Here is a 25238-nt window from a genome sequence, read left to right as displayed (position 1 = left end):
TAATTAGAACTAAATCAAGGTTAAGGTTATTCGAAATAAATTTAGTTTAAAACATAGGAGGTAAAGTTGAAAACAAAGGAGGTAAACTAACTGTTGAGGTTATTCGATGTGTAATCAGAGAAAACTAGTGGATAAATTGTAAGGCAGAAAATATATTTAAATATAAGTGTAATTATAAGTAAGAATACAATTTGAGCTGGTCCAGATCCGCACGCTAGCTGTGTTATCCAATAACTGAAAACCTCGAAGCCAACGTCGCTTGTCTACTGTTTATGGTCTGGCTTCGTCGCAGTCTTTTGTCTACGTGCTGTCGATGGCTTCAGTGCTTGAGAAACTAAAAAGACCAGATGTAGAGTTTTCTTATAAGTGGTGACCACTTCAACACTAACAAATAAAGAACAGGATATGCCGAATTATAATAAATGACTAATCTGTCACAATTGGTTTATCTAGTACTAAAAACAACAACAGAAATATTTATGATTGACCAACAATGGCATATAGACATCCAATGTCCAGCCGGAAAATATATAATAAATATTTAATAGGTATGGTTTCTTATAAAATTCAATTTTATAAAAATATTGGCTCTGTTTTGGTTGGGTTATGTGATAATAACCGTTAATATATAATCCATATGTAGGTCCAGAATTGGGAATTAAACAATGTAGTGTTCTTATTTTTGGTTAGCAGTACTGATCTGTCAAAGAGATTGAATCATTGGTATCGATGGAGCTCACTACGTCATTAAAAGTTCAGAACAATTTAATGATTAAACTGAGTTAGAAAGTGTAATATCTAAATAAAGTGGTAGTCGCTGACTAGGTACAAAGGGGTGGTAATGATTAAAATTGGAAAAACAGTAGGAGGATTTGCGAATTGTAAATAAAAATTAGTTATTTATATTATTCATCTTACCTTGACAACGTGAAAGAGGATAAATTTCGTTATCACTGACAGGGCCAGGATTGTAGTCCCTAACATTAAATAAATTTGATGTTTGAAGAAATCTGTAGAAGAACGCAGTACCATTAAACTAAATAGTAACAGTATTATTTTGATTATAGTTAAAACAGTTAACCTAATAGTACAGTAGTTTGATTTGAAAAGTTTTATTACGAGTATAATAGCATATGTATAAATAAATTTCCATGGTGGCAATACCAGCTAGATATTTATTGACAGGACTGCAGAGCCTGTCCTTTAATTAAATTACATTAAATTAAATTAAAATCAACTGATAAAATCATCCAATACTATTTATTTAAACTAATGACTGCACGAGGGCCTATGGTACGTACCGGTTTGAGTGCAAGTAACAAGTCGAACGACTAAAGCTGACGTTTGGGCTGTTGACGAGTATGTAAGTTTGTAATATGATTCTACCACTTTATGATACCTTTTGTAATGCACTTGATCGGCACGAGCAGAGGCGACGTTTACCGGGACTGGCATTCGGCGCCTTGTTGTGAAAAAGACCTGCTCTTTGGATCTCGATTCTGAGATCGCTGCGCTTGCGTCGGACGAGAGTGCCGTTTACAATATCAAGTGTTCTCATCTTTGGTTTCGGGTTCTTTCCTGAGCGTAAATTTATCGTTATATATGTCATTTTCACATAAAATTAAGACGAAAGAGAGATATTCAATAGACACCTCAGTTCAAACAGAAGAAGTTAGATCCAACAGATAATCCTCACATTTATGCCCCTGACATAGAGGGGACGATATTTTCCTCTCACTTTTTAATTATATTATCAATTATTTTGATTTTTGTAAGTGAACTCTTACACATCCTTGCGCATGCAAACCTGCCCTTATTCCTGTTTCTTTTAGTATAAGTTTTCTTCAGGCTTCTACTTCAACAATTACTTCATTTTTCTAATTGGCTATCAATTTTTAGGAAATTATTTGAAGAATCTACATTGCCAGAAATATATGGCAAACGCACTTTACGATATGCAAGGATCCTGATTTTTTAACAAGTCAAGACTTCATAAATTCTTTGCTATGCTGCTGTCACGTAAAATAACAAAAAGAAAATAAAAAAAGAAATTTGAAGTAAAAAATAAAAAAAGAAACTTTATTTTTCTAACAACAATCCACTTTACAATCTACTTCCGAACTCTAGGCGTGACTTTCCAAGACTGAAACTCTTACAATTTGACTTTTGATCGGATCCGATTACTTTCTTTTGTCATCTCTCAACATCCCCACCGTCCATGCATTTGCTAGGCGTCCGCGACCGTTGCCACGTGCTCTTTCTTCTAGAACCTTCGGTGGAAGGACCGTGGGGATGTTGATGGTTCATTAGGCACTTCAGCGATATACATTGTCGCCGAGTGCCGCCACATCTTTATCTCCATCGTCAGTCTATCGGATTTGAAGTATGCCGGTCGTGACAGTATCAACGTGAAGAGACGCGCACGGGTCTGTCAGGCGGTCGCCATCTTGGTATGGGGGCCCGGTTACTCAGGGCAGGGTTATAGAATCATCAGCCTGGTGCCGATATACGAATTGGTGGTGCCACGAATACGCTGTACGTACAAGTTACGATATGTAGTCTTAGACGAGTATACGGAACGTGCCGCGCCATCTGCGGATTATTGCTAGTCACGACAGTTAGGTATTCGAGTACCGAGTGACACCTGTGGAGCTGAGAGCGTACTACGGTCTATCGAGAGCCATATAACAAGCTGCATTGTTAAGAATATTATTCTCTTCACTTTTTGTTATTGGCCTATCGCCCTGTTAGTTTCAGATTGGGAGAGTGAGTCCATTCCAATCACAAGGGTTAATAGCATGGAATAAATTGGAATAGGAGGAACTTACTAAGCGAAAGTTCCCGACAAAATGGCTGTTTGCCAAGTTTGGTTCTCGAGACGCCATGTCGCTATGTATTCAGGCGCGATGCTCGAGTTCCACTCGCAACCTCGAGTAGAGGTCGTCACATTACGGATCACTTGTTTGTTGACAGAAATAGGAGCTGCTCTAAGTAAGTTCCATTGTTGGGCTGTTACTTTGGAGATGTTTTTTGGGGATTTCCGAATTTTTCTCGCGGTTCAAACCTATTTTAGATAATGCCTTATAGCGGCAGCTATCTACTTGCCAAGTCGTGTTTCAGGAAAAAATCTGGAAGCACGGGTAATTACTTTGAACTCTGAGTCAGTTGGCCTGATATAGTCGGCTGCCCGAAAGTTCCATTATGATATTTCATTTATAAGGAGAGGCAAGTATTGTTTTCTCTTAAATTTTTTGGTTGATTTGAAACATTGTCAAGGAATAAGACATAGCTTAATAATGGATATACAGACGTAGCTTCCTATTGCCTATACGTGGCTGTAGGATATGTTTAGAAATCTTGAATGCTGCGAGCGATGCTCTGTTCTTACCGTCGAGTTACTGGACTCGTCTAGGGGATCGTCGCCCTATTATTTAGTGAAGTGAGAGGAGCCGGTTCACTATTGAGCTATGTTGCTGCGGTATAAACGTGAAGATTTCCCCTATAAGTTTAGAGTTTGAGCTTTGTATTGTAGTATTTAGCCGTCTCTCCAAGGACAGCGTTAGGGTTGTGATTCATATTTAACCATGAGATATATCGCGATGAAATAAGAGAATACAGAGGTTAGGACAATTATCTAGTTTATTATTCGATGGAATTTGACTGCAAGTAATTTTTGAGTTACTTGTTTCACGAACGAATCGTATTTATTTGTTTCGCTCTTCGTTAATATTCCAAATTTTCTTTTGCCATCACCTTTTTAACACTAACAATAAGTGTTGAGAGCAATCTTGATGTGAACAGGATGATCAAAATTTTTACACGACACGCAACAAGGTTGATTTGTGTTATCCTTGCTTTCTTCGGTACAGGAATCTGGGTCAATACGTTCATCTGAATTATAATTTATCGTTGAATTTAACGCTGCGGCAGTTAGAAGCCACATGGCCCAAATGTTGGCAAGTCTTACATTGCATTTCGTTTGTCAAATCTAATTACTGGTGAAAAGTCGGAGGTAAAATACTGAAAATCAGCCGAAGATCAGAAGTTGAAGAAAATTTCAGGCTGGCTTTTGACACTAACCTCACCAGGCCCGGTCAAATAACTGGTTTTAAAAGTTGATAAATCAATTAATCGGAGAATATAAGAATTCACATAAAGCTAGATGAACAAAAGAAATAACGATAAATATACAATTCTAAATTAGATTTTTACACCAGTCATTTGGCTAGGGCTGGTGAGGTTAGTGTTAATTAAATAGTTTAGTAATCGTTGCGCGACATTCTGAATATTCATTCGTGTAATAATTAGCAAAATAACTTTTCTTCGTTGATTCCTCCGTCATAATTAATTTCCATTATTTATATCCTTCATTACACATTTCTTAATTCTCCGTGTTCAAGATATTTCTAAGAATAAAAATTATTGGATCGGTCAAAACTTCAGATACTATATCGTGATAATAAAAATGTTATAGAGAAAATATCAGTGGACTTCAAATTTTCAACCGTGAGAAAATTATTCTCTGACAACATTTTGCACTTAGGAATAAATAACGTTTCTCTTTTATTATTTTTATATTAGTATTAAAAGAGAATACGCACTTAAAAAGCGCTTAACACTTCATCTGCATACTGGGTAATTTTCTTCATGCTGTTGTTTAAATCTTGCTTTGATTAATGAAATTCAGGTATTAAAATAAGGTAAGTAAGGTAATAAGTTAGGCAAATGTGTCTGTGATGTTGCCAGTAGGGCTACGAATTATTATACGATGTTTGTAAATATCGATGTAGAGTAAGGTTACTGCTGCGTAATTCGAAAGGAAGTCCTTCGTAGAAGATGAATATTTTTGTTGATGTATACATTTCTTTGTCTCGTTAATTTGTAACTACGTAGAATCGTTAACTGCGTAGTTACTTGTGCCATCGGCTCATGTGTCCCCCCCTCCCCCCGACACCTTGGTAGTTACTCGGCGAAACTAAGGTACAAGGAGTCATTTAGTCGTCTTATTTCATACCGATAACATGGATCGCGTTGCGTCACGCAACATATTGTTACGTATTGGCGGCGTCGGTCTTTTATTACTCCAATAATTTAATCCAATTAAATAATCACACGCGAAAGTAATAAAATTTTATCAAATAATTTTCTACGCGACGTTAGAGTTCTTGTTCGCCGATTATAATTTTAGCGGTCGCGGTAATGTGATCTTATTTTATATTCTTTTGAACATTCTTTTTCGGTATTAGAGTCAGTGCATCTCTCAAGAGGACAAAGCTTCTGTAGGAGCACAAGAATGTAAGTAGTTTTACATATTGTATTTCAATTTGTTCTATTCATTATATTTTGTTTGAATTATTGTTAAATATACAATAAAAATGATTGATAATTTAGAAAACTGTAAATGTCCTTCTTAATTGAAATAAAGTCTTAAAATCTTAACATTAAAGTACAATAAAACTGTCTGATACGCATAAAAAATCACTGAATGTTTTGTTCTCAAACTTTTATATTAGAGTTATATATATAAAGAGATTATATTTTGTATTAGAGTTTAGTCTTTATTGTTGCTAAAGTTTCAAGTTTGTTAATATGTATTGCCGATATTAATGATACCTTATGTCTTGTTATAGACATATCACTGCTTCAACTTCTTCTTCATCTTTAGGAGTGTCCTGACAGTGGCTCAAATGCCAAGTATGTAAGTGTTTTTACATACTTACTTTCAGTTATGTCTATTCTGTATATTTTTCTTTGATCATTATCAATGAAGAAATACAATTTGATTGAAAATTTAGAAGGATAGCATTTTCTGAGGTTATTGTTTTATTAAAATAAAATAAGAGTTAAAATCTTAATACCGAATTCTAAAACAAATGACTAACATACTTTAGATTATTTTAGATTTTACACTTTCATATTAGAGTTTCAGTTTTTATACTTATCAAATTTTATTAGAATTTCAATCTTTATTATTGCTAAAGTTAATAAACCTTCATTTTTCATTATCTCCAACTTTTCAAATAGTCAGCGATCACTCATCGTGTTTTGTTTTGTAACAGATTTTTCGCAACCTCCATTTTTACCATGGGCCTTTCAACGGTTCCTGCCTGATGTTAATCTTCCTGACGACATTCGCTGGGATAGCCAGTATCGATGGTAACGTCCTCTGTTTCTCCGCTTCGAACGGTGAGTCGCATGCATTTCTGTTCCTCCGGTCACTCAATTATGTCGTAGGATAAAAGGTCCGAATCGGCGTGAGTGACTGGTTGTATTACGTAGAATTCTTTGCGAGCATAGTGAACGCGAGTATCTTTTATACCCGTGAGTAGTAACGCTCTATTTTTCAAATTTTTTTTTTCAAATTTACTAGTTTAGGATAGGTCTTCTTGCACAGCGCGATTATAACAATTAGCTTTTTAATAAATAAATTAAACATATACACTTGAGAATATATTCGTGTTATTTATAAATATGCATGTTAATGTTCCGTATGAATATTTTCAAATGGCAAATATCTACACGAATATTCCTGTATAACATAAATATACTTGATATTTAGCAATGAATTGATCGTGACAATATTAACCCCTTAACCTATAACTACGGGAATAGCCCGTAGTACGATGATCGGACCAAACGTAAATATTACGGGCATTCTCGAACGTAAATCGTAGGTTAAGGGAATAAGTCACGTTCGTTTATTTCACTTCTCCTAGAATTTAAAATATCAGTTAAAATTCATTTTTTCCGTATAAGAATGTGTGAAATTTTACGTGCCAGAAGACACTCCGCGACAGGCAGATTTTTTAATCAAAGCAATAATTTTGAACACTGCTTCTGCATTTTCGATCATGTGCTTCGACAAAGAGATTGCCTGAGATTATTTCTTTCTTAGTAATATATTTAGAGTCAGTTATTCCATTTGATTTAGTCTCAGTCTTTTTCGCTACCTTCTTTGAAATATTAAAATTTTGTTCTGATGTTATGTTTGCTATGAAATTAATAAAGTAGAGTTACTTAGTTACTATTAAATTAATAAAGTAGAGTTAATCAGAATCGAAGTAGTAAAATATAAAATCAAAAGACGTTAGTCCGTTAAATAAAAATTTTAGTATTTAGTATTTTAGCTTTTAGTATTTGTAGTAGTAGTAGTAGCAGTATTTCTTTTTTTGGCCGATGAATGGGGTGGACGTAACGGGTTAAAACAAAACTAACCGGACGAGAATGTGCTCTGGGAAGCGAGCACACGCAATTGCAGTTACTTGGGCGATCATCCCAGTTCAAGTACATAATAGTTATATCGACAGTGAAACTATGTTGTTACCGTTGAATCGCGAAAATTTTAATGCAACTGGCCGAATCATCGGGTGCAACAAGAAATTTTTCAAGGTTCGACTGGGTGTTGTACGTGGAACGAACGAAAGACAAGTCTGTGTAGCACGGCTGATCGGCCCTGACCGTCGGGAGCATGCTATTCCGTTCGATCTCTGGTCGTTATCATCAGTATTGATGCCTCCAAACTGGATTTACGTGCCAAGAATTTGAACGGTGGTTAAATTGGCAGCACCTGATTCCGATCGACGTACCTCGGGCATTACGCTATTTTATACGGTACTGGGGCTGATCTCGTCCTACCTCGGACGACCAAGTTTAACCGTTTGATTTTACGAGATCCGTGTAATTCAAACCATCGCCAAATTATTGCAAAATAGAGATTGTAAGAGAATAATGAAAGTAATACGAGATTTTGTTGGATCGTTTGTGAAATATTATTATAATTGGTAAACGCCTGATAAACAGGAAATCGTACCTTTCGTACCGAGCGTCGTTTAAAACAGGCCGGAAGACCTGTTATTCTCTTTTTACGGATCTTTCCACGGGTCCAGCATAAATGTGTAACACGTTCGTTTATACGTTCAAGCGATCGATTAGCGTAATTTCTCGAGATCCATAATTAAATGGAGGCAAACGTTTACATTGCTGCGATAATTAACAGTCGATTCGTTGATCCTTGAGAAAGCTGTCGCAAGTGATAGCATTAACTGTGTCAATCCATGGGATACTTGGTGATGTTACGCTGCTACTAGCTTGTTGCGCGTCTATAATGCTTGACGTGATATACTACGTAGGATCGTACGCGTAACATAATTCAGTAAGCGTAAGTTATCGAAACTTCTTAGACGTAGGTGGTACTCGAAAGTCTGTTGCCCTCCTCGAATCGACGTGCTCAAAATTCTACGAGCGAAATCATTAGAGGAATTGCATAGAATTGTTGATCTCTGTATCGCTCCTTTGCTCCAATGTTTTCAGGAAAATCAAACGTGTAAATTTCAACCGAATTTTGATTTCTCTGCAGTAGGAAGCAGATATAACGCGTATGATTGGTGAGATTGATCGGTAAGACGGGGATGTTCGATTTGGAGTGATGTTATATTTCCTTGAATAAAAAGGATTTTTATTCGTTTAATATGCAATATATTTCAAAGATATTTTTATATTTAAAAATTTCGAGATTTTATTTAATCGTATTATAGTAAAAACATACAAAAGAAAATATAGAAGGTATATGAAATTTCCGCTTTTTAGTTTTCAAGCATTTGTATTAACCGAAGTATTTATTTCGGTAGATACTTATTTATATCTCGATGCTGCCATGTTTCAATGTGAGTATAAATATAGAAAAATTGTTAGGTAGATGATACATTTACACTGTACATGTGAATGTGTGTGTAAGCGGCAGAGGACGTCCAGGTCTCAGTTTAGACAAAAGATTGTTGGTAGCTGTTAGAAGAATCTAGAATAGTCTGTTGACAACAAGCTTGTGAGTACCATAAGAAGGTTATCGGGGTCTTAAGACTGTAATATATATGTATAGATGTTGTGTACGAATAAAGCAAACAATTTATTTTTCATTAACAAAAATATAAAATGTAAATTCATGAAAACACAAATAATTTACATATTTTTAAGAATTTTTTAAATTATTGTAATATCGGAATATATTAAAGGTATAGTTTTGTCCGATTAATTATAGTTTATTAATAATGGATTGAAAATACAGATATTAGTTAGACAGAAAAACGATGTTTGATTAACAGGAAAACTAAATACAACGCTCGTATTTACATCAAATAACTTGACAACTATTTGGTAACTCTCTCTCTCTTTCTCACTAGCAACTCTAACAACTCTACAACACTAACAACTCAATTCTAACGACTCTATGCTTCGACGTCTCGATCAACTCTGCCCCTCGCAACACACTCGCTTTTCGACTCGCATACTCTGACCTCTCCGTCACCTCTCCTTGAAAACCGAAACCGTCTTTTGTTCTAACGCTGTTTATCGTTTTTCTCATACCTCTGCAAGAACTAGGTCACTTTAGTCACATAGGCGCTCTTAGATATAAACAAACCACAAAGGACAACGTACACGGTGTTTTTCTAATTTCAGCCGATTTCCAATCGAAGCTATTCTACGATATTACATTATTATTAATATGAGACTGAATTGAGCGCCGATATATGAGTATTTCTTAAATATTGAGTGTGGTAGAGGCTCGTAGAGAATAAAATCCTAACCCGTATTTTTGTATATGTAGGGATCAGAGAATTATTGAGTGCGGCCAGTATATTGTGAAAACAGAACAAAGTGAGTACAACGAACAGAAAATTCTATGATAGATTTTTTCAAGCGAATGCTAGAAGGAAAGACTGTCAAAGAATACCACTACCAGGTAATATCTCTACATGCAGGAGCATTATTCGTTCATTTATTATTAGTAGATTGCGAATTTTTATACAAGTGCATATTTTTCATATTACATAGATTTTGCGTATTTTATATAAACGACATACGTAATGGAACCATCCTGTAAGTGAGCGGGAGGCCGCGGCGGCTTCTCCATGTCTCCCTGTTTGGGAGGACCGCCTCCGCGCCTCGATGTTCGCCTCCTCGTTGATCAGCTGGGATCGCCACTGGTCCCACGCGTCTTCCTCGGCGGTTCCTAGGTCATTTGGGGCCGTCTGCTCGGTCGAGTTCTCTCCCGGATCCCATACCCTCATGTGGCTGTATTTCCTCTTGAGCGCCAGCGCCCGAAACTCCCACGGGGTGGACGCGGCCAGAACGGTCGGTGACGCGAAGGACACCATTAGGTATATCCCCTGACGATTCTGATGGCGGTTACCCTGTGCAGCCTCCTGAGGAACAGGATGCTGCGATGACACGCAATCGGATCGTCCGCCCATAAAGGGACCCCATACATCACTCGGGACCGAACGAAGCCCTCGTAAAATCGGCGCACCACGGCTCCCGCCCCGCCGATGTTCGGCAGAGGGCACAAGGCATTGGCTGCCTCCGAAACCTTCAGAGTCAGGGAGTCGAAGTGCGGCCCGAGCATCCACTGGCTGTCGATCATGAGACCTAGATAATTCATCCGCGATCCCACCTCGACAGCGTCTCCCACCATGCTTATGCTCAGACCGGGCAGAGGAGACCCTCGCCTGTTTTTGTCGTAGAACCAGATGGCCTCCGACATTGAGAATCGCCTCATGGCTACAACATGTGGAACCTCAAAGAGGCTCAATACTTCCGAGGTACCCCGTCGTAAGGATTTAAAATTATTATCGTTGAATTGACATAAGTCAATTTTCAATGAATAATTCATAAATAATTAACTATTAATATGTACAATTTATATTAAGTAAGTAAATAAATAGAATAAATAAATAAATAAATAATAATAGAAAATAATAGAATTATTATATTAGAATTAGAATATAAAGTAATAGAATTTCCCATCTCTATAGAGCTCCTCAAGACGTTCAAAATAATTGTTTTAATCTCGTTTTTGTTGAATCCAAGCTCATACAGTGTTTCCTTTGTTTTGGTTGGAATAGCCCCTCTGCTACCAAGCACAACGGGCAATATTGCTCCCTCCTCCTGACCATATATAGACTTTAAATGGCTCAAGCATGGGAGGTATTTGTTGACCTTTCCCTTATAAGCTCTTTGGAGGTAATATCTGATCTCATAGCGGACTGTGACGTCGACTATGAGAATCCGTTCCTCGTTTTTAACGACGAGGTCCGGCTTATATTGATTACCTTCTACGTTAATAGTAGGCTCGACAAACACCTCGTTTAGTTTCCTGAGTTTCTTCGCCAGAAACATCTTGGCTTCGTCATGCCTCTTGATTCTGAGGCCCTTAGTAAATTGGCATAACCCTAGGACATGTCCTAAGGTCTCCGGTTAGGCATGGCACCTCCTGCACGTTACATCTATGTCTTTTTTGGTTCGTGCTAAGGTGGTCTTGGTGCCAAAGGTGTTGGTTCGGAATCGTAAGGCATCGATAAACCTCGAAGGTTTCAATAAATTGTGCTGTTTTAGCCACACGTTGCCAAGCTTTTCTTTTGCGAAGTCGGCCACTCCTTGTCCCTGAGTCCTAAGCTCAGCCCATTGTTTCACATGTTCACCTTTAAGTCTTTTGCTGGTTTTTTCAGTGTCCTCTAAAGTGGCCGGCCAATTTATCGTCAGAGAGTTGGCAATTTTCTTTAGCTTCATATCTGTGTCCTCGCCGATCAAACTTGCTGCTGCTGGATCTATTGAGTCTTTAATTTTTAATGCGCTCCTTAGGGTACCGAGTTTTACTATGTCCTCGAATCCGGGTAACCGTAGGCCTCCAAAATTTCTAGGAGCGTAAAAGAATCCGGTGGCAGTTGATGGAACTAAATGCAGGATTGATTTAATCTCCTGCCTGACCTCGCTATCCATAAGCTTTAGAACACCGTCTTCTGGTGGATTTATTAAAAGCTGGTAGATAAATCGAGGAAATATATATTTCAATAATAATTCTATCTTCTGACATGGTTTCAAGGAGAGTTTTCGGACTCTCCTCACCATGCTCAGAATTTCAGGCACAACTATGCCACAGTGGACGCCTTTCCAGGACCCAATCTTTGCGCCCAGATACCTGAATGCTTTCTCTGCGTTAACCTCTGGTATTTTGTTTGAGCCAACTTTGATTTCTGGGTCTTTAATGAACCAGGTGTCCTTTTTTGTTACCACCTGGAACGTTTGGCTTTTTTCTATCGATATTTTCATTCCCAGGCTATCCAGGTATCTGTGGAGCTCCTCCACTTGACACTGTACTTCCCCTCATCTTCACCAAGTAGGACGATGTCATTGTAACACCAATCTCATCCCAACCATAAGATGTCGACCTCGAGTCTTAGGCACATCACCACCTTGTCATCATAGCCTACACCAAGGCTGTGACGCAGCTTAGTCCACATCACAGATAAAGGGTTCGAACACTTCTCCGACTACACAGAAGCTATGACACACCTTAGTCTACGTCATAGATAAGACATCGACCCCCGTCCTTCGAACACTTCTCCACATCACAACCCACACCTAGCCCCTTAACATCCTAAAACCAATATATATATACACCGAGACTTCACCCAGCTCGGGCAGTTCTAGTTCTTGTTCTTGTTCTAGTGGCTGTACTCATACTACCTCTTTTCTCCGGTTCAGTGTCATCTCTGTAAGTGTTAAGATTTATAATAAAGCTTTATAAAGGAAAACTAGTAGTTGGGTTACGACTCAAACTCCTTACTACATTCCAAGTACCCATTTTACGTGACATCTCCTTGGTAAAACCGTGAATTAACTATACCGCGTGACGCAACTTTCGTCGTGAAATATCGATCGATTAATTTTTCAAGTTTACTTCCGAATTTGGAAATTCCGCACCGCAGACGTGGGCTTAACGATGCAAAAATGTAATTGGCATTTATGGTATGTTAATTGTACGAATTGGTAGCAACATAAGGAACGGGCCTCGTTCAACAGAATCCTCTGGCATTAAGAAGGATTTGTATCTCAAGGTGTAATAAACGATAACGCAATACTTCTACGATAGCCGCTCGGATCATTACAGCACATGATTGAAAGATCGACGCAAGATGCATTTTATCACTGTCCTCGATGTGATTATGTGAAACTTGTTTTTAGCTTGTTCGTTTGCGTTGCTAAGTAAAAATGTTGCCCGCTTGCTTAGAAAAAGAAAGATTCTTTTATTTATTATTAATTTATTGTTATTTATGCATTATTAAACAGTCAGCACTAGTATCAGTTCTAACTTGAAACTCGTGACCTACGAAATATTTTAATTTAATTTTTGGATCACAGATCCAAATTAAAAGTTATTTAAAAAATTTAATGTTCTTCGCTAAGGGGAATTTTTGTAACACTATAAATTTTTTAATTATTCTATCAACTTGTATCGTTGTATTTTTATCACAACGATCTTCAAAGTATTCTGAATATTAGCATAGCCATCTTGGTATCTTAACTCTAGGAGATGATATAAACTTTCGAAAATCCACATCTCAAAAACAAGAGACACGAAAAAATAACTGACCCGTCCACCAAATATTGATCGAAAATGTTCGAAAAAGCCATTCCTTAATTACGAGTAACGTAATTTCCTGGATAAGGTTGGATAACCGGAAGCTAGCTAGGAACGAGGAGGAATCTCATGAATTCGGCGGCACGCTTATTGCGTGGGACGTGTTTTCGTGACGTCACGGAATCAATACGCCATCCAGTCTCAGCTCACCACCAACGTCACCAATGACACCATCGCTTCTTGTCCGTGTTCAATTACTGGAAACGAGGGTACCATGTCGTTGTGGGTCGAACTTGTTCTTTTAATGCAATTTGCCAGGAGCACGGTGTCGTTTGCAACTGACCAAACACGCGTTCAATTACCACGGCAAGCAAGATCGTACCCTTCTTCCTTAATTTCACTCTATTCATTCATGGATCTCTGGTGAGAAAGGTTTCTTAAATCGCAAACGTAGTCTTCGGATCGAAGTTGAAAAGAAAACGTGATTCTTCCAGGAAATTCTTCTTTGGAAAAATTTCCCAGTTTGGAGCATTTGTCACTAGTAGATCGTTTGATCGATCGGACTGTTTGGAAGATTGATGGTCTGGATGTTAGAAAAGAGATCGAGAGGATTTTTGATCACTCGACGCGTGAAACCGAGATATAGCATAACGAGCAACGGGTCTACGTTATTTTTACGCTCTTTAAGAAAGTAGAGTTTTTTGTATTTTACGCTGTGTATCTTTCGCCTGTATTCCTCGTATCTCTGCTTTGTTTTAATAATGCCACAATCCAAGAAATATAAACTTTAAAGAGGAAGTGTTTTGAAATTTATAAAGACATTTTCCTGAGCCATAGCCATACTATCGTATGTTATCGTATAGTTGTAAGGCCAAATTGATAACGATATATGAAATAATTTTGCCCTCTGACGTGAAGCATTATAAATATGCTGCTTTACATGATAGAACATGCTGGTAAAAAAATTCTGTAAACTTTGTATGCAATAAAAGCAAATGCGAAAGTTTTTGAGTTGCCCCGCCATAAAGCAAAGCAACTATACGAAATCCAAAATATAGTAGATGAAGTCAAGAATATGAATTTGTATAAAAATCAGCGGTCTAATCAATCTAACACGTTCAAGGACATAAATCGGTACATACCATTATTCACATTCTATTCTTCCATCACGCACAATATACTATATGCAATATGCAATAATTACAATATATTTAATATAATTAATGATAATACAATAATACATACTATATCAAACGCTTCTGGAAACGGACAATTCATTCACGATGGTCATGGCCTCATGCAAGGAGGATCTTTTCTTTACTACCTGTTAATGATTCCATCCAGCAAATGTTTCCTTCACGATCGAATAACATATGTATCTCCATCAAACGAGAACGTGACTGTTGATTCATCTAGACTCATAAGTCATATACGGTTTACAATAAATTTGAAAATTTTCGCGTCGCCTCGAGGAAGAACAGTATTCGATTGGCTACTTTGCAAATCGCCTAAACTATGACCGTCCTAATTACACGCTTAATCATCGATAGTTACAATAAAGATCATAACGTGAATAATCATTCCGAGCAACGGACGTTTAGATTCTTGATTCTCGATTTGCTTTCCAAGATCGAGTCTCCTTTAATTTGTAGATAAAGTTATTTTTATTATTGATAGATCTACAAACTTAACAAACTTAGATAGATAGATTTGAAACTTAACAAATTTCCGAACTTGAGAATTTGAAAATTTCCAATTTTGAGAAAATAAAACTTAAAAGCTTACGATCTTGGAAATTTGAAACTTGGATGTTTTTCTGCCTCGAAGGCTAATTTGGCTGGTCTGCTATGACATCTGTCAAAAGGTCAAAAGTACATGCATAGAATATGATGGCTCCCATTTATATTTAAGCTACACAATGGTGCATACATGCTGCCATCTTTCGACAGTCATTAGAATATCGTAGCATTTTGCCATACGACGCCATCAATAGCGTTGTAACAATACTTGTAGCACGTGCAGTATGGATTTAACCTCTCTCTATCGTTGTGGATAAAAGAAAGAAATATCTGTCTTGATAAATTTCGTACCTTTCAAGTATATATTACTCAAAAATTAGGTAGGAGAAGATGGGTAAATTGGGACCGCGGTTAAATAGCCGAAAAAAGGCGAAACGTTGGCCGAAGGGTCAGAGCTCCAGTTCTAATCCACAAACTAAAAAGCATCGGGAACAGGCATCCTGGATGTTCTTTAAAGATTCAACAGATATAAACTTACAAATATCAATGATTAGAATTTTTTTATGAATTTTCTTTTGTCTTTGATATTATATTAAATTTTGTAATTCTCTTAGCCCCTGCGAAGCCTGGTATAACAGAGGAAAATTTAAAAAAACACAATGCTATTCAGGGGATTGAATCACAGGTAGAAACACCTGATAGCGAAGGTAACTCTTGGGAAACATGTACAGAAAACACTGCTGATACCTTTGCTACCAATTATAGTAATTGTTCAAATATATCATTTAGTAGGTTAGTACATAATCGTACTTAAATCAAACTTAGTTTTAAATATCAGCAATATGTATTCGAAGATATTATTAAATGTTAAATTGAGCGATTAATTGAATATTATTGAATAATGATTTTACAGGTTTTTAAATCATTTTCAATCGAAATCACTGTTGCATAAGGAAATGTTAGCTGTGTTGTCCGCTGTAACAGAGATTATAAAACAGCATGGTGGTAATGAGTCTAGCACAGAATATTTTGCTGCATTGATATGTATTACAAAACACTTTTTAACCCTTTGCGGACGGGGCTGCTCGACGAGCGGATGTCGCTGTGGATAAGAGGTATTGGCACACACAGTTGAGAAAATATACACATTGAACGATTGCGTTGTTGAGGGTTTATATTTAGTTCATCATCGCCGTGACTATCACTAGGAATATTGAAATGTCTGAGCTATGTCCTTATTGAACAGAGTTCATTTCCAATGTCTGAAGCACTGTTGTTGTCTACTATCTTGTCACGTTCAAAATAATATTCGTCATCACTACTGTCACTATCGAACCTTTTCTGAATCTTTTAGGCATTGTGTACATATAAGGTATTATAAAAAATATATAAAATTTATAAAAAGCTTGCCGATTCGTCTGGTAATGCCATTGAAAGACTGAAATTCGTTCTCACTCGGCCATCATCCTGCATCGCGAATTTACGTTAAACGGAACATAAGATTTCTAAAGATCTATAACTTTCTCCCATTAAAAACATAGCACTGTTTAGTTTACTATACCCATGTGTAAGTACGCATAAGACTATCCCTCAGAAAAATAGACGTACGTCAGACATCTCAAAATAAGTACCCGGAACTGTGAACAGACTCTGGCGGCTATATACCGATACTCGTTCGCAAAGGGTTAAGAAAGGTATGGACAAACTAATTATAAATATTCATATCTTAGATGAGCACTTTGGAAGCGATTGAATCGGATACGTCAATCGCAGCCACGCTCTCGTTATTAGGCATGGGCCTAAAAACTGTCGCAAAAAATGTTTTAAATATCCAATTTGGAGCTGCAAGTGGAATTTTCTTACGTATCCTTGTTAGATATGCATCGTCGGAAGAGTACTTAAAGTACTTCGACATGTAAATCGTTTTTCATTCTATTTCTTCATATGATTTCAAATATTACACCAAGGCATACTATCTATATTTTTCATTTTTCACAGTGTATTCATTGTTTATCTGTGCTCCTTCGAGCACAAGAAGCAGCCACATGGTCTAGTTCATCCACGATGCAAGTGTTAGATGCTATTTTGTCATTTAGTATACATTGTAAACCACAATTGAGAAAATCAGCACAACATGGAATATGTGAAATATTAATCGGTAGCACAAATCTGAATGAAGAAATTATTCAAGTAAATTTCAAATAAATCAATTTTTGAAAGGGTTAACAAAAGTATTTACAAACTAATTATAAATATTCATATCTTAGATGAGCACTTTGGAAGCGATTGAATCGGATACGTCAATCGCAGCCACGCTCTCGTTATTAGGCATGGGCCTAAAAACTGTCGCAGAAAATGTTTTAAATATCCAATTTGGAGCTGCAAGTGGAATTTTCTTACGTATCCTTGTTAGATATGCATCGTCGGAAGAGTACTTAAAGTACTTCGACATGTAAATCGTTTTTCATTCTATTTCTTCATATGATTTCAAATATTACACCAAGGCATACTATCTATTTTTTTTCATTTTTCACAGTGTATTCATTGTTTATCTGTGCTCCTTCGAGCACAAGAAGCAGCCACATGGTCTAGTTCATCCACGATGCAAGTGTTAGATGCTATTTTGTCATTTAGTATACATTATAAACCACAATTGAGAAAATCAGCACAACATGGAATATGTGCCATATTAATCGGTAGCACAAATCTGAATGAAGAAATTATTCAAGTACATTTCAAATAAATCAATTTTTGAAAGGGTTAACAAAAGTATTTACAAACTAATTATAAATATTCATATCTTAGATGAGCACTTTGGAAGCGATTGAATCGGATACGTCAATCGCAGCCACGCTCTCGTTATTAGGCATGGGCCTAAAAACTGTCCCAAAAAATGTTTTAAATATCCAATTTGGAGCTGCAAGTGGAATTTTCTTACGTATCCTTGTTAGATATGCATCGTCGGAAGAGTCCTTAAAGTACTTCGACATGTAAATCGTTTTTCATTCTATTTCTTCATATGATTTCAAATATTACACCAAGGCATACTATCTATATTTTTCATTTTTCACAGTGTATTCATTGTTTATCTGTGCTCCTTCGAGCACAAGAAGCAGCCACATGGTCTAGTTCATGTACGATGCAAGTGTTAGAGACTATTTTGTCATTTAGTATACATTGTAAACCACAATTGAGAAAATCAGCACAACATGGAATATGTGCCATATTAAGCGGTAGCACAAATTTGAATGAAGAAATTATTCAAGTAAATTTCAAATAAATCAATTTTTGAAAGGGTTAACAAAGGTATGCACAAACTAATTATAAATATTCATATCTTAGATGAGCACTTTGGAAGCGATTGAATCGGATACGTCAATCGCAGCCACGCTCTCGTTATTAGGCATGGGCCTAAAAACTGTCCCAAAAAATATTCTAAATATCCAATTCGGAGCTGCAAGTGGAATTTTCTTACGTATCCTTGTTAGATATGCATCGTCGGAAGAGTACATAATACTTCGCCATGTAAATCGTTTTTCATTCTATTTCTTCATATGATTTCAAATATTACACCAAGGCATACTATCTATATTTTTCATTTTTCACAGTGTATTCATTGTTTATCTGTGCTCCTTCGAGCACAAGAAGCAGCCACATGGTCTAGTTCATCCACGATGCAAGTGTTAGATGCTATTTTGTCATTTAGTATACATTGTAAACCACAATTGAGAAAATCAGCACAACATGGAATATGTGCCATATTAATCGGTAGCACAAATCTGAATGAAGAAATTATTCAAGTAAATTTCAAATAAATCAATTTTTGAAAGGGTTAACAAAAGTATGGACAAACTAATTATAAATATTCATATCTTAGATGAGCACTTTGGAAGCGATTGAATCGGATACGTCAATCGCAGCCACGCTCTCGTTATTAGGCATGGGCCTAAAAACTGTCCCAAAAAATGTTTTAAATATCGAATTTGGAGCTGCAAGTGGAATTTTCTTACGTATCCTTGTTAGATATGCATCGTCGGAAGAGTACTTAAAGTACTTCGACATGTAAATCGTTTTTCATTCTATTTCTTCATATGATTTCAAATATTACACCAAGGCATACTATCTATATTTTTCATTTTTCACAGTGTATTCATTGTTTATCTGTGCTCCTTCGAGCACAAGAAGCAGCCACATGGTCTAGTTCATCCACGATGCAAGTGTTAGATGCTATTTTGTCATTTAGTATACATTGTAAACCACAATTGAGAAAATCAGCACAACATGGAATATGTGCCATATTAATCGGTAGCACAAATCTGAATGAAGAAATTATTCAAGTAAATTTCAAATAAATCAATTTTTGAAAGGGTTAACAAAAGTATGGACAAACTAATTATAAATATTCATATCTTAGATGAGCACTTTGGAAGCGATTGAATCGGATACGTCAATCGCAGCCACGCTCTCGTTATTAGGCATGGGCCTAAAAACTGTCGCAAAAAATGTTTTAAATATCCAATTTGGAGCTGCAAGTGGAATTTTCTTACGTATCCTTGTTAGATATGCATCGTCGGAAGAGTACATAATACTTCGCCTTGTAAATCGTTTTTCATTCTATTTCTTCATATGATTTCAAATATTACACCAAGGCATACTATCTATATTTTTCATTTTTCACAGTGTATTCATTGTTTATCTGTGCTCCTTCGAGCACAAGAAGCAGCCACATGGTCTAGTTCATCCACGATGCAAGTGTTAGATGCTATTTTGTCATTTAGTATACATTGTAAACCACAATTGAGAAAATCAGCACAACATGGAATATGTGCCATATTAATCGGTAGCACAAATATGAATGAAGAAATTATTCAAGTAAATTTCAAATAAATCAATTTTTGAAAGGGTTAACAAAAGTATTTACAAACTAATTATAAATATTCATATCTTAGATGAGCACTTTGGAAGCGATTGAATCGGATACGTCAATCGCAGCCACGCTCTCGTTATTAGGCATGGGCCTAAAAACTGTCGCAGAAAATGTTTTAAATATCCAATTTGGAGCTGCAACTGGAATTTTCTTACGTATCCTTGTTAGATATGCATCGTCGGAAGAGTACTTAAAGTACTTCGACATGTAAATCGTTTTTCATTCTATTTCTTCATATGATTTCAAATATTACACCAAGGCATACTATCTATATTTTTCATTTTTCACAGTGTATTCATTGTTTATCTGTGCTCCTTCGAGCACAAGAAGCAGCCACATGGTCTAGTTTATCCACGATGCAAGTGTTAGATGCTATTTTGTCATTTAGTATACATTGTAAACCACAATTGAGAAAATCAGCACAACATGGAATATGTGCCATATTAATCGGTAGCACAAATCTGAATGAAGAAATTATTCAAGTACATTTCAAATAAATCAATTTTTGAAAGGGTTAACAAAAGTATTTACAAACTAATTATAAATATTCATATCTTAGATGAGCACTTTGGAAGCGATTGAATCGGATACGTCAATCGCAGCCACGCTCTCGTTATTAGGCATGGGCCTAAAAACTGTCGCAAAAAATGTTTTAAATATCCAATTTGGAGCTGCAAGTGGAATTTTCTTACGTATCCTTGTTAGATATGCATCGTCGGAAGAGTACTTAAAGTACTTCGACATGTAAATCGTTTTTCATTCTATTTCTTCATATGATTTCAAATATTACACCAAGGCATACTATCTATATTTTTCATTTTTCACAGTGTATTCATTGTTTATCTGTGCTCCTTCGAGCACAAGAAGCAGCCACATGGTCTAGTTCATGTACGATGCAAGTGTTAGAGACTATTTTGTCATTTAGTATACATTGTAAACCACAATTGAGAAAATCAGCACAACATGGAATATGTGCCATATTAAGCGGTAGCACAAATTTGAATGAAGAAATTATTCAAGTAAATTTCAAATAAATCAATTTTTGAAAGTTTTAACAAAGGTATGCACAAACTAATTATAAATATTCATATCTTAGATGAGCACTTTGGAAGCGATTGAATCGGATACGTCAATCGCAGCCACGCTCTCGTTATTAGGCATGGGCCTAAAAACTGTCCCAAAAAATGTTTTAAATATCGAATTTGGAGCTGCAACTGGAATTTTCTTACGTATCCTTGTTAGATATGCATCGTCGGAAGAGTACTTAAAGTACTTCGACATGTAAATCGTTTTTCATTCTATTTCTTCATATGATTTCAAATATTACACCAAGGCATACTATCTATATTTTTCATTTTTCACAGTGTATTCATTGTTTATCTGTGCTCCTTCGAGCACAAGAAGCAGCCACATGGTCTAGTTCATCCACGATGCAAGTGTTAGATGCTATTTTGTCATTTAGTATACATTATAAACCACAATTGAGAAAATCAGCACAACATGGAATATCTGCCATATTAATCGGTAGCACAAATCTGAATGAAGAAATTATTCAAGTAAATTTCAAATAAATCAATTTTTGAAAGGGTTAACAAAAGTATTTACAAACTAATTATAAATATTCATATCTTAGATGAGCACTTTGGAAGCGATTGAATCGGATACGTCAATCGCAGCCACGCTCTCGTTATTAGGCATGGGCCTAAAAACTGTCCCAAAAAATGTTTTAAATATCGAATTTGGAGCTGCAAGTGGAATTTTCTTACGTATCCTTGTTAGATATGCATCGTCGGAAGAGTACTTAAAGTACTTCGACATGTAAATCGTTTTTCATTCTATTTCTTCATATGATTTCAAATATTACACCAAGGCATACTATCTATATTTTTCATTTTTCACAGTGTATTCATTGTTTATCTGTGCTCCTTCGAGCACAAGAAGCAGCCACATGGTCTAGTTCATCCACGATGCAAGTGTTAGATGTTATTTTGTCATTTAGTATACATTGTAAACCACAATTGAGAAAATCAGCACAACATGGAATATGTGCCATATTCATCGGTAGCACAAATCTGAATGAAGAAATTATTCAAGTAAATTTCAAATAAATCAATTTTTGAAAGGGTTAACAAAAGTATTTACAAACTAATTATAAATATTCATATCTTAGATGAGCACTTTGGAAGCGATTGAATCGGATACGTCAATCGCAGCCACGCTCTCGTTATTAGGCATGGGCCTAAAAACTGTCGCAAAAAATGTTTTAAATATCCAATTTGGAGCTGCAAGTGGAATTTTCTTACGTATCCTTGTTAGATATGCATCGTCGGAAGAGTACTTAAAGTACTTCGACATGTAAATCGTTTTTCATTCTATTTCTTCATATGATTTCAAATATTACACCAAGGCATACTATCTATATTTTTCATTTTTCACAGTGTATTCATTGTTTATCTGTGCTCCTTCGAGCACAAGAAGCAGCCACATGGTCTAGTTCATCCACGATGCAAGTGTTAGATGCTATTTTGTCATTTAGTATACATTGTAAACCACAATTGAGAAAATCAGCACAACATGGAATATGTGCCATATTAATCGGTAGCACAAATCTGAATGAAGGAACTATTCATGTAAATTTCAAATAAATCAATTTTTGAAAGGGTTAACAAAAGTATGGACAAACTAATTATAAATATTCATATCTTAGATGAGCACTTTGGAAGCGATTGAATCGGATACGTCAATCGCAGCCACGCTCTCGTTATTAGGCATGGGCCTAAAAACTGTCCCAAAAAATGTTTTAAATATCGAATTTGGAGCTGCAAGTGGAATTTTCTTACGTATCCTTGTTAGATATGCATCGTCGGAAGAGTACTTAAAGTACTTCGACATGTAAATCGTTTTTCATTCTATTTCTTTATATGATTTCAAATATTACACCGAGGCATACTATCTACATTTTTCATTTTTCGCAGTGTAGTCATTGTTTATCTGTGCTCCTTCGAGCACAAGAAGCAGCCACATGGTCTAGTTCATCCACGATGCAAGTGTTAGATGCTATTTTGTCATTTAGTATACATTGTAAACCACAATTGAGAAAATCAGCACAACATGGAATATGTGCCATATTAATCGGTAGCACAAATCTGAATGAAGGAATTATTCAAGTAAATTTCAAATAAATCAATTTTTGAAAGGGTTAACAAAAGTATGGACAAACTAATTATAAATATTCATATCTTAGATGAGCACTTTGGTAGCGATTGAATCGGATACGTCAATCGCAGCCACGCTCTCGTTATTAGGCATGGGCCTAAAAACTGTGCCAAAAAATGTTTTAAATATCGAATTTGGAGCTGCAAGTGGAATTTTCTTACGTATCCTTGTTAGATATGCATCGTCGGAAGAGTACTTAAAGTACTTCGACATGTAAATCGTTTTTCATTCTATTTCTTCATATGATTTCAAATATTACACCAAGGCATGCTATCTATATTTTTCATTTTTCACAGTGTATTCATTGTTTATCTGTGCTCCTTCGAGCACAAGAAGCAGCCACATGGTCTAGTTCATCTACGATGCAAGTGTTAGAGGCTATTTTGTCATTTAGTATACATTGTAAACCACAATTGAGAAAATCAGCACAACATGGAATATGTGCCATATTAAACGGTAGCACAAATTTGAATGAAGAAATTATTCAAGTAAATTTCAAATAAATCAATTTTTGATAAACTTTAATGTTACAATGTTAATAATTATAGGAGGTGATATCATGAAAGGTGAAAACCTACCGCGATATCATCCAGCTACTCCATACATTGCAAAATTCGGTATTGGTCAACTTGACTCCGAGTACGATGGTATTACAAATGTTCTTCATGTCCTTACACTACTAAAAGACATTTTCCATCATTTACCAAAGATTCATGTGAAGGTATTTGTCAACATTTGTTAAGGAAATACATATATTTATATTATACAACTTTTATTACGAACTTTTGTTTTCCAGACTATCAGTGAATCTTTATTGAAGCTTATGACTATGAAAAATGTGTTAGTAACTTCATGTTGTCTACAAACCTTTCATGGTTTGTTCGTTTCTCGACCATCAGAAGCTATTCTACCAGTACAAAGAAATGGGCAAATCATTAGTGCCTTATATGATTATCAACCTCCGGCAACTGATACACAACCAACCTTAGCGTGGCTAACCGTAATGCAAGAAGCGTATTTAAATTTAGCGCAGTAAACAAACTTTTATATTTAAACTCCTTATATCCAATTTTATTGAAGAGATAGTAATTGCTGAATGTATTTTTCCTTTATAGCAATTCATTAAATTTATGCGCAGTTCTTTTACCAAGAATTTTAGACAGATGCATGCAATTGTGGCTTTCGGACAAATCGGAAGTTATATCTGGTTCTTCGCACACGATAAAAATTTTATTATAAGATTGTGTCGGTGAAATATGTGAAACCGAAGAATCAATGAAAACGTAAGATTGGATTTAATTATTATTCTTTGTATCTATTATTTATATTTCATCATTTATATCAAACTTTTAGATATAAGGACACTATCAATCAGATAACTTTTATGATCCATCAAGCATTAGGTTATCAATATTTGGAAGCTTGGTATCATATTCTTCATTTAATAGCCCTACTGTTTCAGGTAATATCGATTTTCTGCTTCTTACCCTTTTGTCAGTGTTGTACAATTCAACGTTCCCTTTTATTACAGGTAACTGGTAAAGCGAGAAGTCCGCAATTAATAGAGATATTAAAAAGTCTTGCTGAGTTACGTGATTCTTACAATTTTGCGTCGAAAAATGACGCTGAGTACGCTATTGGAGCTGCGATAAGAGTGCTAGGACCGGAGACAGTACTAAATTTGATTCCATTGAAAGCAAGTAATTCTATATGAACCGGATTATGCTTACAAAGAAAAACTTTATTTTATAACTACAGTAATATAAATCTATTTTATAGGTATCGGACAATGCGATTAATTTAAAAAGAACTTGGCTACTACCATTATTGAAAGATTGTGCGCTAGGTGGGTCACTTACTTTCTTCATGGAAACATTGCTACCTATCGTTGCATTGTGCGAGTAAGTATTTTAATCTATCTTTATTATAAGAGTATAAATTA

At 35.9% G+C, this 25238-nt stretch overlaps 1 protein-coding gene and 2 long non-coding RNA genes across 7 annotated transcripts in view; 2 read left to right on the top strand and 1 right to left on the bottom strand.

Annotated features, from left to right (window-relative positions):
* LOC138183818 (uncharacterized) overlaps positions 1-25238 on the bottom strand; it is a 411340-nt gene that overhangs the window by 70742 nt on the left and 315360 nt on the right. The gene's annotated exons all lie outside the window — the stretch shown is intronic.
* On the top strand, positions 15746-18099 carry LOC138183815 (uncharacterized). Of its 3 annotated transcripts, none has more exons than XR_011174158.1 (3): positions 15746-15945; positions 16067-16847; positions 18002-18099. It is a non-coding gene; the product is annotated as an uncharacterized LOC138183815 (long non-coding RNA). The 3 variants fall into 3 exon arrangements; XR_011174159.1 differs by having other exon boundaries at positions 18020-18079; XR_011174160.1 differs by lacking the exon at positions 18002-18099 and adding an exon at positions 17152-17166 and having other exon boundaries at positions 15748-15945; positions 16067-16268.
* LOC138183812 (RRP12-like protein) lies at positions 23841-25197 on the top strand. Of its 2 annotated transcripts, XM_069121243.1 has the most exons (5): positions 24215-24328; positions 24412-24579; positions 24650-24758; positions 24828-24996; positions 25076-25197. In XM_069121243.1, exons 2-5 carry the CDS (start codon positions 24572-24574, stop codon positions 25093-25095), a joined length of 306 nt encoding a protein of 101 aa, XP_068977344.1. In that variant the 5' UTR covers positions 24215-24328; positions 24412-24571; the 3' UTR covers positions 25096-25197. The 2 variants fall into 2 exon arrangements, with proteins under 2 accessions (XP_068977343.1, XP_068977344.1); XM_069121242.1 differs by lacking the exons at positions 24650-24758; positions 24828-24996; positions 25076-25197 and adding an exon at positions 23841-24017 and having other exon boundaries at positions 24093-24328; positions 24412-24549.

This window comes from Bombus flavifrons, chromosome 10, assembly GCF_040668555.2.
Source record: "Bombus flavifrons isolate JBK064 chromosome 10, iyBomFlav1_principal, whole genome shotgun sequence".
NCBI lineage: Eukaryota > Metazoa > Arthropoda > Insecta > Hymenoptera > Apidae > Bombus > Bombus flavifrons.
The sequence above is the reverse complement of the archived record's forward strand: the minus strand, read 5'-3'. Positions and strand labels throughout refer to the sequence as shown.